At 43.1% G+C, this 15,853-nt stretch overlaps 1 protein-coding gene across 7 annotated transcripts in view; it reads right to left on the reverse strand.

Moving 5' to 3' along the window:
- Positions 1-15,853, reverse strand: part of zcrb1 (zinc finger CCHC-type and RNA binding motif 1) — a 64,125-nt gene that overhangs the window by 33,785 nt on the left and 14,487 nt on the right. For 6 of the 7 annotated variants that reach the window (XM_069903315.1, XM_069903309.1, XM_069903316.1 and 3 more), the window contains 2 exons: positions 5,471-5,582; positions 5,260-5,367 (listed from right to left, as the gene is read on the reverse strand). In XM_069903315.1, coding sequence (XP_069759416.1) covers positions 5,260-5,367; positions 5,471-5,582 — 220 coding nt within the window. The remainder of the gene's footprint in view (positions 1-5,259; positions 5,368-5,470; positions 5,583-15,853) is intronic. The other variant, XM_069903311.1, reaches the window with a different exon arrangement.

The raw sequence follows: 15,853 nt of genomic DNA on the forward strand, positions 1-15,853 counted from the left end.
GAGTTCCTCGACAAAAAAAAGTGTCGGCTGTAGATGGTAGAATACTTATCTTGTGGTTTCATTACATCTCCACAAAACCCTTTTCTGACAAATCAAATGATTTGTTGGAAAACATTTTCAGATGAAAGCATGAGGTCAAGCAAGCTGAAACAACATTTAGAGACCATACATGAAGAGAAGAAAGATGAACCCTTGGATACTTCAAAACTTTTAGAGGGGGGAGACCAGCAGCGCGAGTCAGGTGGGCAAGGAGGAGAGACCGGCAGCGCGAGTCAGGCAGGCGAGGGAAAAGACAGCAGTGCGACTAGAAGGGGGTGGGGGTGGATATGGCAGCACAATTCGGGTGGGCTTTGGAAAAAATCCGAAATTCAGAACACACTGTCCCCCAAAGGTTCTGGATAAAGGATTGTGTACCTTTATTCACAGATATCTTCAATGATGTTGTACCCACATGTTTCAAACAGGTGTCAATCACACCAGTGCCCAAGAGTGTAGTAATCTGCCTCAATGACCTTCGACCAGTAGCACTTACATCAACAGTGATGAAGTGTTTTGAAAGGCTGGTGTTGAAACATATGCCATCTCACTGGCTTTCCACAAACCCCTGGAACACCTGGACAGCAAAGATGCTCTCAATCAACTACAGGACAACATTTAACACCACTATCCCCTAAAAACTGATTAGCAAACTCCATGACCTGGAGTTTACACCCCACTGTGTAATTGGATCATGGATTTCCTCACCTCCAGACCACAATCAGTAGGATTGGTAAGAACAGCTCCTCCACAATCTCCATCAGTACCGGAGAACCACAGGGCTGTGTTCTTAGGCCCCTGCTCTACATACTTTACACCTACGACTGTGTGGCTCAGTCCGACAATAATACAATCTACAAATTTGCCGACAATACCATGGTAGTGGGTTGTACAAAGAAAGGTGATGAGTCAGAATACAGGAAGGAGATTGAAAACTTGGCAAAATGGTGCACCAACAACAATCTTGCACTCAATGTCACCAAAACTAAGGAACTGATTGTTGACTTCAGGAAGGTAGAGCCAGAGGAGTACGATCCAGTGATCACTAGGGGAATTAGAGGTGCAGAGGGTAAGCAAATTTAAGTTCCTGTGAGTCACTATCACAGAGGATCTTTCCTGGACCCAACACACTAATGTCATTGTGAAAAAAGCACGTCAGCGCCTCTACTTCCTCAGGAGATGACGGAGGTTTGGTATGACACCTGAAACCCTGGCATATTGATACAGTGTACTGACTGGCTGCATCACAGTCTGTTATGGGGACACCAAAACCCCTAAGCATAAAGATCTGCAAAAGGTAGTGGACACAGCCCAGGACATCACAGGTAAAACCCTCCCCACCATCGAGAACATCAACAGGGAACACTGCCGTTGGAGGGCAACAGGAATCATCAAGAATCTAAACCACCCAGTACACACTCTGTTCTCGCTGCTACCATTAGGAAAGACGTACAGGTGCCACAAGACTCGCACCACAAAGTTCAAGAACAGCTGCTACCCCTCCACCATCAGACTCAATTAGGGATTCATTTAAGGACTCTTACTTGTGCACTTTATTCATTTAAAAAAAATTCTCTGTATTGCAGTTTGTTCACATTCCATTATCTGTTAACAGTATTTTATCTGCTAGCATATACCATATACGCTGTATATGCTTTTGCACTATCAATAAGTGGTAATTTTGCCTCACCTGTAGAAAAAAAGAATCTCAGGGTTGTATGTGAGTCATGTATGTACTCTGACAATAAATCTGAAAAACAATTCATAACAATCCAAACAATCATCTTTACAATAAGATGAATCCACTCTGCAAAATGCGAGGTTCTGGAATGGAAACAAGCTGATGGAAGAGATGTTGTTTGCCAGAAGGAACATAACAGATACTAAGGGACTGACTATTTTTGAAGAAGAATTACATGAAGGAAAACAGTTTTCCATTCGAGACCATAGTTGTCTGTGAAACTGATGGGTGCTGCTTCAATGGTTGAATAAGAGGTTCATGACACACCTGAAAAATGTTATACCTTCAGTCTTTACTGTTCATTGTGTCATTCATAGGGAGCACTTGGTGACTAAAACTTAGGAAGTCGTTTAAATTATTGTTCACTTCCAATTGTCATAAAGAGCATGAACTTTATAAAAATCACATCCCCTTCAAAACCAAGCATTCCAGAGGTTGTGTGAAGAAAATTCTGAACATTTCCAGTCACTGCTGTTTCACATCACAGTGAGGTGGCTGGCAAGTTATGACATCGACCAGCAGCAATAAAAATTAATCAAGACAATGGGATCTTCAAATCTTTTCTTTTTTTCCCCCACATATAACTTTTAACAATATAAAATCTTACTTCACTCTAAATTGTGTGGGTGTAGGTGTGAGTTTAGGCACAATTCTTAAGAGATTATTCAAATTTAAAGTTCAGTCTTTGAGATCTTTTGCATTGAAATTCAGTCTTTAAATTGCTGTTCAAAAGTTCTCAAATTCACAAATTCTTGTAGATTTGCTTTCAAGAGAATTATTTATTCATACGAATAACTTTTCCTCTCTTATATGGAGGTTGTGGAATTTATGATTTCCACTATGATTTCACAAACCCAGGCAAGGGTTAAGTGAAGTGACCATTACAAATGGACATATAGAACTGCCTTCTCTTGACAAAGATATAGTCAAAGTGGCCGTTCTTTCAAAGCCACTGATTCTGTGTTCCTTCCCTGTCAAAGGGAGAATGCACAACAAAACCTCTCTCACTGAAGGTTACTGCATCTCTGACTTCAGATGAAGTGTGGTTCAATATTAAAGATGCCTTCTTGAAGTATCCCAGTCACATTATAGGACATTACCACTGGCTCTTAAGTTTAAAAACACAACTCATGGCAGTGGTCTCCCACTTGACTCCAGAAACAAATGATTTTGTTTACACAGGTTTCTCCAGCAAATGTTCATTGTCTTCAGTATTTCTATGGAACAATCCCTCTAGTTTTATGGCTTATAATTGAACAATGATAAGGTTTTGATGGCTTCTGCTTAACTTTGAATTACCAGACATTTGATCTCTGGAAAACCTTTCTTATCTGTTAACATGAATGTATGATATGTCTTTCCCTGTCCAAACCCACCCAGTAACTTCACTAATAAATGTAAATATTTTAATCATAAAGATTAATAACCTTATTCTGTAACAAACGGAAATTGTCTTTGGCATTTTGTTGCACACTGGGACACTATTGTTTCCTTTTTTTCTTAAAATGAGGATAGAGAAAAACTCAATGCAAAGATGGACATATTTTATCTGGTAGATTTATATCTTTGACAAACTCATTTTAATGAACAAGACCTTACAAGGTGAATACAATAACCTCACTGATAGCAAAGAAGCCATTTTTTCTTTCCTTAAAAAAACTATCTATTAGAATAATATCAGATGTCAGGAATTTTTTTTACAATTTCCAAATTTGAACACGAATGGAGAAGCCTGAAGGATTATGTCAATTCAGTTTGTGAAACACCTAAAACAAATACACACAAATCGCAGGAAAGATTTAAAAACCTGTTAAACCTCAATATCCCATACTGGCTATCTATTTGAGGAACAACCCACCAATGTTGGCACAGAAATTCAAGAGAGGTTGATAGATCTTCAGAGTGATACAACATGCTGCAAGTTAAATCAATTAAAAAAGATTTTTGGGTTATGATCTGCTGAATAGATTTCCAAAACTATGGAAAAGGCCAAAATATTTTTCAATGCCTTTCCCTCAACATACTTAAGTTGAATGTGGATTCAGCCATGTAGTTTCCTTGACAAAATCTAGGAACAGACACTTGACATCACAGTATGAAGTGACCTTGACTATCACCATCCAATTTGGAGCCGGAAAAAATTTGCACAGTAACATCAAGCTCAGGGATTTCACAAACAATATCATTTTCTAAGAATTATTTTTAAAAATTTTGAGTTTTCACATCCTTGAGATTATTCTTTTGGTTCCCTCATGACTCATTGTGGACAAACCAGAGTTCTCTAAGAATCTTTTTTTAATTTTTGTAAAATGTTTTCTTCTTTCCCAGTTGTTCAACAAGAATGATTTCCTATGTGTCTGTTTGTTCTGGAATCACAAGCTACAGTTGTTATTTATGCTCAAAGTAAAACCTTTGTTTTCTTTTCACCTCAGGCAACATCAATTTTTTTAATGTAGTCAGAAGGAGAGAAGTACAGAAGAAACCAACTCAACTTGACTACTTTCAACCTTTTTCGGTTGAGAATGGCTTCTCCAGAAGATTACTGACTACAAAATGTTACCCTAAAGCTTCTAAAAGTCCAAGGGAAAGAACAGGATCAATCAATGCTGATAAAATTTCTCTCCTGGTGTCTAAAATTTGAGGCCAATACGCCTTCTAGCTTAGGGCACAAATTTTTTTCCTGTGCTTGCATTTTGAGTCTGATTTTTTGTGCCCTTCTCTTTCCCCTCTTGTACAATCAGACAATTTTCAACATAATTAGAAACAATGAAAAAAAAATCAATGTTCTCATTGTACCTTTCCTTCAACATCATTACACACACACACCCTCCTCCCCACCCCGCTCACAAGACTGGAGAAGCAGGACTTGGGTGAAACGATATTCCAAAACACAAGGAAAATAACAGTTGTCATTATTGGCATTATGAACAGGGTTAGTTTTGAAGTTGAATTTTTTACTTACAAGAGAATGTAAATAATGTTCTCCAAAAATAAACCAAATTATAAAATCATTTATCATCAGGAAATGCATGTCAACTCTTCATTTTCCAACTCGTCTATCAATGCAATCATTTCAACCAAATATCTAAATGTATTTACCTTTTAAACTTTTGTTGACAATTTCCCTTGGATAGTTTGGCATTGACAGATTACATACATAAATACACATCACAGAGCAGCATAAATGGCACCATACAGTAATGAGTGAATTTCATGAAGAATCTGGACCTGATTTTGGGGCAGATTAATGGATGGCAATGGGGTTGGGGTTTCGATTTCTCAGCAAGATTTTGCATGAATAATTTTATGCCTCCACCGAGGATTCAATACAAGCTCTTTTTTTTAATATAAAAGGTTTGTTTGAATGATGACAGATCAGGGTAATTTAATAGATGTTACTAAAGTTTTTTTTTGTGATTCTATCCAATAAAATCTTTGGAATACATGTGGCATGTTTTTCATTCAAAATATTTTGTACTCACTCCACATTCATAACATCTGGATTTGTCAGTATAATTGCGCCTTCTGATGAATTCAGATGCTCTGCCATTGTCAACTGCAATGCTCGCCTTCACTGTTCTGCCAAACAACTGCAGTTTAATTAAAAAAATTGAAAGAATTGTGTTGAAGTAAATTACTGTTCACTGAAAATGAAATTTAAAAAAAAATTGAGAAGAAAGATTTCCAGCTTACTTGCTTGTTATTCAATGCCCTCGTACAGTTATATGCAGATTCCCTATCGAGGAACAGAACGAATGCCACACCTTTGCTTTTCCTGGAATCCTTGTCTCTCAAAACTGTAACTCTGCAACAAAAAAAATCATCATCAGCCTGAATAAAATTGAAAACCACTATCTCTAAATTTGAATACTCTTCATTGAAGGCACTATAAATGGTAAAGGGTTTTGAGGAAATATGTTTCACAGTGGGCATCACAGGCAAAACCAAAACTCTTAATTACAGTCCCTAAAGGCCAAAATGGTGCTGTTAAGTCATCTTCTTCACCTTCGATAAATAGTGACAGTGACAAAATGGCAATTGCCCTTTGCAGGGCACACTCAATGGGCTGAATAGTCTATTTTTGCTTCTATGCCTTATGGTGGCTGCAGGTTGTAAAAGGATACAGCTTGGGTGAGAAAGTATTGTACATTTTGTCAAATATACAAACCAAAGATGATAGAGAGAATCAGGTTCAGGATGGTGGATGGGTGATACAGAGCAAATTTGTTCTCTATGTTGCCATAATTCAAATTATTAGAGCCACAATTATCTAAGCAAGTAAAGGGCCTTCAGCCATGATCCTGACAGGTCTGCAGTTTCTTATCAGAGTACACACATGACATCACATACAACCATGAGATTCTTTTTCCTTCGGGCCAAGCAGAATTTCTACTCATTGGTAACTATAAGCTATACTCAAAAAAAAAGATACATATACAAAAGAGAGAAATGTAAAAAAAAATGTAAACAAACTGTGCAAATAAAACAAAATTCAGTAATAAATAATGTGCAACGTCAGAGTACTTAAATGAGTCTCTGGTTGAATGTTTTATTTAGGAATCTGATAGTGGAGGGGGCAACAACTGTTCCTGAACCTGGTTGAACAAGTCTTGTTGCATCTCTACCTCTTTCCTGATGGCAACAGCGAGAACAGAGAATGTCCTGGGTGGTGCGGATCCTTGATGATTGATGTTGCTCTCTGATGGAAGCATTCCATGTAGATTTTCTTGCTGGTGGGGAGTCTTGCCTGTGATATACTGGGCTGTGTTCACTACCTTTTACAGGACTTTCTGCTCAGAGGTATTGGTGCCCCCATGCCAGGCTGCGAATGCATCTAGTCAGCACATTTTCCACTACATATCTGCACAAGTTTGCTGAGGTTGCCGACGTCATACCGAACCTTCGTAAACTCTTGAGGAAGTTGAAGCTCGGACATGGTTTCTTCACAATTGCACTGGTTTATTGGGTCCAAGAAAGGTCCTCCAAGATAGTGATTCCTAAGAATTTAATTTTGTTCACCCACTCCACCTCGGATTGCCCACTGACCTCTGGATCGTACACCAATGGTTTCCCTTCCAAAAAACTACAATCAGCTCCTTGGTTTTGGTGATATTGAGTGAAAAATTGTCAGTACGTCATTCAGCCAAATTTTCAATATTCCCCTCTGTATGGTGACTCATTACCCCTTTTTTTTTTAAACAGCCCACTATTGTGGTATTGTCAGCAAATTTGTAAATGGTGCTGATTTCATACTGAAACACACAATTATAGAGCATGGGGATAAGAGCACAGCCCTGAGGTGCTCTGGTACTGATGGAGGTTGATGGAGACGACGTTCTTGCCAATCCACACTGATTGGGGTCTGAAAGTGAGGAAATCCAGGATTCAATTACATTGTGGAGCACTGATGCCCAGGCCTTAGAGTTTGCTCATCAGTTTTGAGGGGATGATGGTGTTGAATTAATAAAGAGCATCCTGGTGTATTTATATTTGCAGTCCAGGTGTTCAAGGGTTTTGTGTAGAGCGAGAGAGAGTAGTGCCAGGATATGAGTCTATCACTGCAGGATATCCAGCTTCTGACCTGCTCTCATTTGTGCATGATTTGTGGAGCTCGTCAAGTCATTTCAGCTCTTTTGGCTCACAAGCCCATGATGCCCAATTACACCCAATTGACCCACAACCCCCAGTACATTTTTGAATGGTGGGAGGAAACCAGAGCACCCAGGAAAAACCCTTGCAGACTTGGGAAGAATTTAAACCCCAGTCCTGATCACTGGTGCTGTAACTGTTTTGTTAACCATGCCACCCCTGGTTTGGTTTATAGTCAATATTGAAGTGAAGATGATGGCAGAAGGAAATTTGGCAAGGAGAGGCAATTAAAATCTATTGTTTGAATGTTATTGCCTGGAATTTGCATGGTACAAATGTCATTTGATCAAGATCCGTCGGGAGGCCCTGTTGCTAAAAAGGGATGGATTGCTTCATTTTCTGAGCTCCAAAATAAAACTGAACGTTTGCTTCCAAATAATCATTGAAATACACAGCATAAAAACAGTGTTCTTTGCTCATGGAGCTTGCACTGACCATTACCCAACCACTTATACTAATGGGCAGTAAATGATTGGTGCCATTAACCAACCATTTTTAAAATTCTCTTGGCGTTTTCATCTGAGAATAATAATTCTTACTACTCTTGAGTGGAAGAAGAATTTTGGTGAAGGTTATTAAGCCCAGGATTCTGCCACCAAAAATTGGTGCAGCCAAATCCTGGGGCAGAGATAAATGATGCAATTGTGGAACCTTTTCTTCTGGTACAAACATAATTTCATTTCACCAGGGTAGGTGGTTGCTTCCTTAATTCTCCCTCAAGAACTGGGTCTTCTCACCACCTCTGGAATTCAGTTCTTTGGTTTAGTGATGTCAATATGGGAGAACTCTGTCATTGTTATCTTAACAAACCTACATCAGAGTCCAAATCCATAGTAAAGGTGAGTTCTCTGAAATGATTTAGTATGTCATTAAATTAATGTATAACCCAACCCCAACCAACCAATTTTCCCCTGCAGCCGCTGCAACCGTGTCTGCCTGTCCCGCATCGGACTTGTCAGCCACAAACGAGCCTGCAGCTGACGTGGACTTTTACCCCCTCCATAAATCTTCGTCTGCGAAGCCAAGCCAAAGAAGAAAAGAAGATTTTTAAAAAAATGAATGGAACTTGGGCATAACGAAGTTCATCCTAGGATACTGATGCAGCAATTTCTGGGGCAGAAACCTGAGCCCAGTGATTTTCAATTAGTTTTTGAACAATATCCCTCCACCCCAAGGTAATGAGTGGGATTATTCACAGATAATAATATAGAGTTAATTTTTAAAATAATTAATGCAAAAGTAGTGTAAATGAATGATTAATGGTCACTGTAGGCTTGGTGACCAAAGGACTAATTTCTATAGTATATATCTCCATTAATGAACGCTTGTGAAGTCTTCATGAGCATCTAAGGACTCCTGCCTAAATCAGAATGGTGATCCTTATTCGCAGAATCGTATATTACTATCAATGCTCTGCTGTGTCTCACTAAATGCAGCAAAACTGCATTCTGATTGTTGGTAAACTTTTGTTATGCCACTATAACGAAATATAGTCACTTGTGAATGTAGGCAAAATATTTAAGTCTTGGGAGGGATATGAGCATATATCTTCAGAAATAAGTAGACTGGAGAGAAACTAACATTTAAATTAGTCTGGAAAAAAATGCTTTGAAATGTTCAATCATTTCTTGGATTTCTTGGTGGCCCCGGCCTCGGTCGAGTGAGGCAGGCGGAGGCCCCGGTCCGGGCAGAAGCGAGGGGAAGGCGGTGGCCCTGGCCTCGGTCGAGTGAGGCAGGCGGAGGCCCCGGTCTGGGCAGAAGCGAGGGGGAGGCGGTGGCCCCGGCCTTGGCAGAGTAAAGCAGGCGGAGGACCCGGTCCAGGCAGAAAGAAGGAGGCGACGGCCCCAGTCCGGGCACAGGGAAAGCAGCGGCAGTGAGACAATTGCCTATTGAATACTTCTGACCTTCCCGGCTAGAGGCAAAGGCTGTGTTAGGTTCTTTGGTTGATTAAAGCTCCACTTCAATCTCACGCTCTACTTGGTTGATGTGTCGCTACATTTCCATCTCCATTCAGAGAGCTTTCCCCCCTCCATTCACTTCAGCTTTTTTCTCTCTTGCCCTCCATCCATATGACCTACCTCAGAGGTAGTTAGAGAACCCAATTAAACTTACCTCGGCCATGTCCACAGGTGATTTGCACCCAGGTATGGTCCGACCTAGGAGGGGAGGCAGGCCCCTCCAGCCCAGGTAAGAAACCCGCATAGGAGAAGGTCACTCCAATATAAAACCTACGACCCAAGGACCTTGCTGCCACGTCCCAGCTTGCTTGGTGTAAAGGGTGGGGCCAGTACTGCGCACACTGCACTCCACCTAAAAGCTCCTTTGCGCAGGCCTGAGGACAGGTCCACGTCCCCCCCCACGTACCCCCCCCCCACGTCCCCCCCCCCCCGTCCCCCCCCCCCGTCCCCCCCCCCACGTCCCCCCCCCACGTCCCCCCCCCCACGTCCCCCCCCCCACGTCCCCCCCCCCACGTCCCCCCCCCTCCACGTCCCCCCCCCTCCACGTCCCCCCCCTCCACGTCCCCCCCCCTCCACGTCCCCCCCCCTCCACGTCCCCCCCCTCCACGTCCCCCCCCCTCCACGTCCCCCCCCTCCACGTCACCCCCCCCTCCACGTCCACCCTCCTCCACGTCCCCCCTCCTCCACGTCCCCCCTCCTCCATGTCCCCCCTCCTCAAAAGATGCTCACAAACTCAAGCTAGCATGGTGGAACATCAGAACCATGCTAGACAAGGCTGACAGCCACCGACCTGAACGACGGTCTGCCCTCATCGCACATGAACTCCTTAGACTTGACATCGACATAGCCGCTCTCAGTGAAGTCCGCCTTGCAGATGTAGGCAGCCCCAAGAACGTGGCGCAGGCTACACATTACTGGTCTGGCAAGCCTATGGATGAACGACGCCTATCTGGTGTAGGCTTCATGGTCAAGAACTCCATTGCCTTCAAACTCGAAAACCTCCTGACAGGCCACTCGGACCGGATCATGTCCATGCGACTCCCCCTTCAAAACAAGCATCACATCACCCTCATCAGTGTCTGTGCTCCAACCCTCCAGGCGGAACCAGCAGAAAAGGACAAGTTCTACACTGATCTGCGCAACCTCATTCAACGCACCCCTACAACTGACAAGGTTGTCATCCTTGAGGACTTCAACGCTCGCGTCGGCAAAGACTCAGAAACCTGGCCAGGAATCCTGGGTAAGCATGGTGTCGGAAAGTGCAACGACAACGGGCGCCTCCTGTTGGAGCTCTGCGCAGAACAGCGGCTTGTCATTACAAACACCCTTTTTCAGCAAAGGGACAGCCTAAAGACTACCTGGATGCATCCCCGATCTAAACACTGGCACCTCCTGGACTACGTCCTGGTGCGAGAAAGAGACAAACGAATTGTGCTCCACACCAGGGTCATGCCCAGCGCGGAATGCCACACTGACTACCGGCTGGTTCGCTGCAAGCTCAACCTTCACTTCAAGCCAAAGTCCAGGAACAGTAAAGCCCCCAGAAAGAGGTTCAATGTTGGAAACTTGCAGTCAGACGAAGCGAGAGGAAACTTCCAGGCAAACCTCCAAGCAAAGCTCGAGGATGCAATCCGCCTCACGGACTCGTCCCCTGAAACCCTCTGGGATCAGCTGAAGACTACCATTCTGCAATCCACTGAAGAGGTACTGGGCTTCTCCTCCAGGAAAAACAAGGACTGATTCGACGAAAACAGCCAGGAAATCCAGGAGCTGCTGGCAAAGAAGCGAGATGCCCACCAGGCTCACCTTGCAAAGCCGTCCTGGCTAGAGAAGAAACGAGCCTTCCGTCGCGCATGCAGCCATCTTCAGCGCAAACTCCGGGAGATCCAAAATGATTGGTGGACTAGCCTCGCCAAACGAACCCAGCTAAGCGCGGACATTGGCGACTTCAGGGGTTTTTACGAGGCTCTAAAGGCTGTGTACAGCCCCTCACCCCAAGTCCAAAGCCCACTGCGCAGCTCAGATGGCAAAGTCCTCCTCAGCGACAAGATCTCCATCCTCAACCAATGGTCAGAACACTTCCAATCTCTTTTCAGTGCCAACCGCTCAGTCCAAGAATCCACCCTGCTCCAGCTCCCTCAACAGCCCTTAAGGCTAGAGCTGGATGAGGTCCTCACCCAGGAAGAGACATATAAGGCAACTGAACAACTGAAAAGTGGCAAAGCAGCAGGTATGGACTGAATCCCCCCCAGAGGTCTGGAAGGCTGGCGGCAAAACTCTGCATGCCAAAGGGCATGAGTTTTTCAAGCTCTGCTGGGACCAAGGAAAGCTGCCTCAGGACCTTCGTGATGCCATCATCATTACCCTGTACAAAAACAAAGGCTAGAAATCAGACTGCTCAAACTACAGGGGAATCACGCTGCTCTCCATTGCAGGCAAAATCTTCGCTCGGATTCTCCTAAATAGAATAATACCTAGTGTCGCCGAAAATGTTCTCCCAGAATCACAGTGCGGCTTTCGCACAAACAGAGGAACTACTGACATGATCTTTGCCCTCAGACAGCTCCAAGAAAAGTGCAGAAAACAAAACAAAGGATTCTACATCACCTTTGTTAACCTCACCAAAGCCTTCGACACCGTGAGCAGGAAAGGGCTTTGGCAAATACTAGAGCGCCTCGGATGCCCCCCAAAGTTCCTCAACATGGTTATCCAACAGCATGAAAACCAACAAGGTCGGGTCAGATACAGCAATGAGCTCTCTGAACCCTTCTCCATTAACAATGGCGTGAAGCAAGGCTGCGTTCTCGCACCAACCCTCTTTTCAATCTCCTTCAGCATGATGCTGAAACAAGCCATGAAAGACCTCAACAATGAAGACGCAGTTTACATCTGGTACCGCACGGATGGCAGTCTCTTCAATCTGAGGCGCCTGCAAGCACACACCAAGACACTACTCTTTGCAGACGATGCCACTTTAGTTGCCCATCCAGAGCCAGCTCTTCAGCGCTTGACGTCCTGTTTTGCGGAAACTGCCAAAATGTTTGGCCTGGAAGTCAGTCTGAAGAAAACTGAGGTCCTCCATCAGCCAGCTCCCCACCATGACTACCAGCCCCCCCACATCTCCACTGGGCACACAAAACTCAAAACGGTCAACTAGTTTACCTACCTCGGCTGCACCATTTCATCGGATGCAAGGATCGACAACGAGATAGACGACAGACTCGGCAAGGCAAATAGCACCTTTGGAAGACTACACAAGAGTCTGGAAAAACAACCAACTGAAAAACCTCACAAAGATTAGCGTATACAGAGCTGTTGTCATACTCACACTCCTGTTCGGCTCTGAATCATGGGTCCTCCACCGGCATCACCTACGGCTCCTAAAACACTTCCACCAGCGTTGTTTCTGCTCCATCCTCAACATTCATTGGAGCGACTTCATCCCTAACATCGAAGTACTCGAGATGGCAGAGGCCGACAGCATCGAATCCACGCTGCTGAAGATCCAACTGCGCTGGGTAGGTCACGTCTCCAGAATGGAGGACCATCGCCTTCCCAAGATCGTGTTATATGGCGAGCTCTCCACTGGCCACCGTGACAGAGGTGCACCAAAGAAGAGGTACAAGGACTGCCTAAAGAAAGCTCTTGGTGCCTGCCACATTGACCACCGTCAGTGGGCTGATATCGCCTCAAACCGTGCATCTTGGCGCCTCACAGTTCGGCGGGCAGCAACCTCCTTTGAAGAAGACCGCAGAGCCCACCTCACTGACAAAAGACAAAGGAGGAAAAAACCCAACACCCAACCCCAACCAAACAATTTTCCCTTGCAACCGCTGCAACCGTGTCTGCCTGTCCCGCATCTGACTTGTCAGCCACAAACGAGCCTGCAGCTGACATGGACATTACCCCTCCATAAATCTTCGTCCACGAAGCCAAGCCAAAGAAAAGAAGATAACGAAATGAACCCAGAAGACCAATTATTATTGAATGAATGCAGAAGGGCTTCCTGTGAACAGTAGTGACGGACGCCCTGTCGAAGCTGCCATGTAGGACGACATGCAGAGAGCTAATCAACTCATTGGGTCATTGATCTCAAGTCCCATTAGTTCCATTCATAAATGGTGATGGACAATCAAACAATTAACATGAGGTGCTAGATCTAATCCTCTTCTTAATGAGGACATTATTAAGCTGAAATATTTTCAATCATTTCCAGTCAAAAGTCAATAATTAATTTTAACTTCCTTTTAAGGTCCCCTCCATTCGAGAAGCTAGTCTTTGGACAATCTGATTCAGAACATGAGACTGGAATGGCTGAGAGTATTGAAAATGTTAAAGGAACATGTGTCAGTGAAGATTTGCTCTTGATCCAGCTGTCTATAGATAAGCTCTTCCATATCAGCTGGCATTAAACCAATGGAGAAAATTGTCTAAGTGTGTCCTGTCTACAAAAAGACAAGAAAAACTCAATCCAACTTTTCAATCATCAGGGTGATACAAAATGTCATCAGGGTGATACAAAATGTCATCAGGGTGATACAAAATGTCATCAGGGTGATACAAAATGTCATCAGGGTGATACAAAATGTCATCAGGGTGATACAAAATGTCATCAGGGTGATACAAAATGTCATCAGGGTGATACAAAATGTCATCAGTTGTTTTTATGGAGGGAAACTTAAAATCTCTCACCATTACTTATCTCTTTCTTGTACCATCAATTGCAACATCAGCAGTTGCAGAGTTCTTAATGTACTGTTGGTGGTATTGTCTAAGCATTCCCTATACCTCAGGAGATTTGCTGATGCTGTTACGAAGACTTAATTTGCATCAGAGCTTGCAAGGTCATCAATATATAATGTTACTTGTCATCTTTCTTTTGTCAGATGCTGCCTATGGTGCTGAATGTATCCAGCTTTTTTGTTGTCACAGTGCCAGCATTGTTTCTTTTTTGCTGCAATGTCATTCATCTTGTCACAGATCCACACAGATCAGTTGCAAATTAACAAGCCTCTCTCAGCCGGCACCATCATCACTTCTGTCGTTCAATTTCATTGTCACCCTCCATGCAGACATTGTTTCCTCGACCCTACCCTTTTCTCCAACCATATTTGAATTCCAATTTGTCTAAATTTTAATGAAAGCCAATTGATCGGAGATGTTTTGGAACAAACAATTAGATATGCTGGGAATCTAAAACAAAAACTGTAAGCACTCAGCAGGTGAGGCAGTATCAGTGATGACGGAAATAATCAATAATTCCAGTTAAAGCCCCTTAATCAGAAATGGAAAATATGACAAGGTAATAAGTATGTTAAAAGCGAGAAAGTCTGTGACATGTGTCGACTACAGTCATCGGTGTCTTAATTACTTTCAAAATTAGCAGCTGGAGACAAAAAAAGTAGTCACATCTAGAGATCGGAAATAAAGGAAGACCTGGAATTGATAAATTCAATATTATCACCAAATAGCTGTCAGGTTTCCAGACTTCTACCTCGCAGAAGCTGAATTATAGCTCTCAGACAGCTCTCGTATCTCTAATGAAATCTTGATGGCATCATTGAACATGATTCATCTCCAAGATGGTTATTCATTCATGTAATTTTCTTGGGATACTTTTGTTCTACCTCTTTCTTCACTCTCCCAGTACCACATTGATAACTATATTAGTGCTCCTCCATGCACTAATACAGAACTTGGAAATGTCTTTACCCATCCTACCAATTTCTATTCTGTCCTCACATTCATATTTCTCACTTTTTCCTTCATTTCATAGCACAGATTAGCCATCAATATTCATAACAAGCTCACTGTCTCTCACAGCTACCTTAACTATATCCTGCACCCTTTAAGAGCTCCATTCATTTCTCACAGCTTCTCTGTTGCTGCAGTATATGCTCTGATGACGACTTTCCATACTTGTACTGAGATGATTTAATGGGTTTTCATTTTGTCTTGGCTTTCAATTGCAATGACTTTATATCCCAAATCAAGAAGTGTTTTGAAAGGATGGTGCTGAAGAACATCAACTCCCGTCTGAGCAACGACATGGATCCATTCCAATTTGTAGCAATAAATCTACAGCGGATGCCATCTCACTGGCTCTACACAAAGCTCTGGAACAACTAGACAGCAAAGATACATATACAGTATCATGATGTTCTTTATTGACTACAGCTTGGCATTTAACACCTCATGACGAGGACTCAATAACCCATTGTGTAACTGGATCCTTGAATTCCTCATCTATAGACCACAATCATTGAGGACTGGTAAGAACATCTCCTCCACAATCTCCATTAGTACAGGCCAATGTTCTTAGCCCCCTGCTCTATTTGCTTTACACTCATGACTGTGTGGCTCAGTATGACAACAACACCATTTTCAAAATTCGCTGACAATACCATGGTAGTGGGTCATATAAAAGGAACAATGAGTCAGCATTCAGAAGGGAGATTGAAAACTTGGC

This window comes from Narcine bancroftii, chromosome 11 (genome assembly GCF_036971445.1).
Source record: "Narcine bancroftii isolate sNarBan1 chromosome 11, sNarBan1.hap1, whole genome shotgun sequence".
NCBI classification, from domain to species: domain Eukaryota; kingdom Metazoa; phylum Chordata; class Chondrichthyes; order Torpediniformes; family Narcinidae; genus Narcine; species Narcine bancroftii.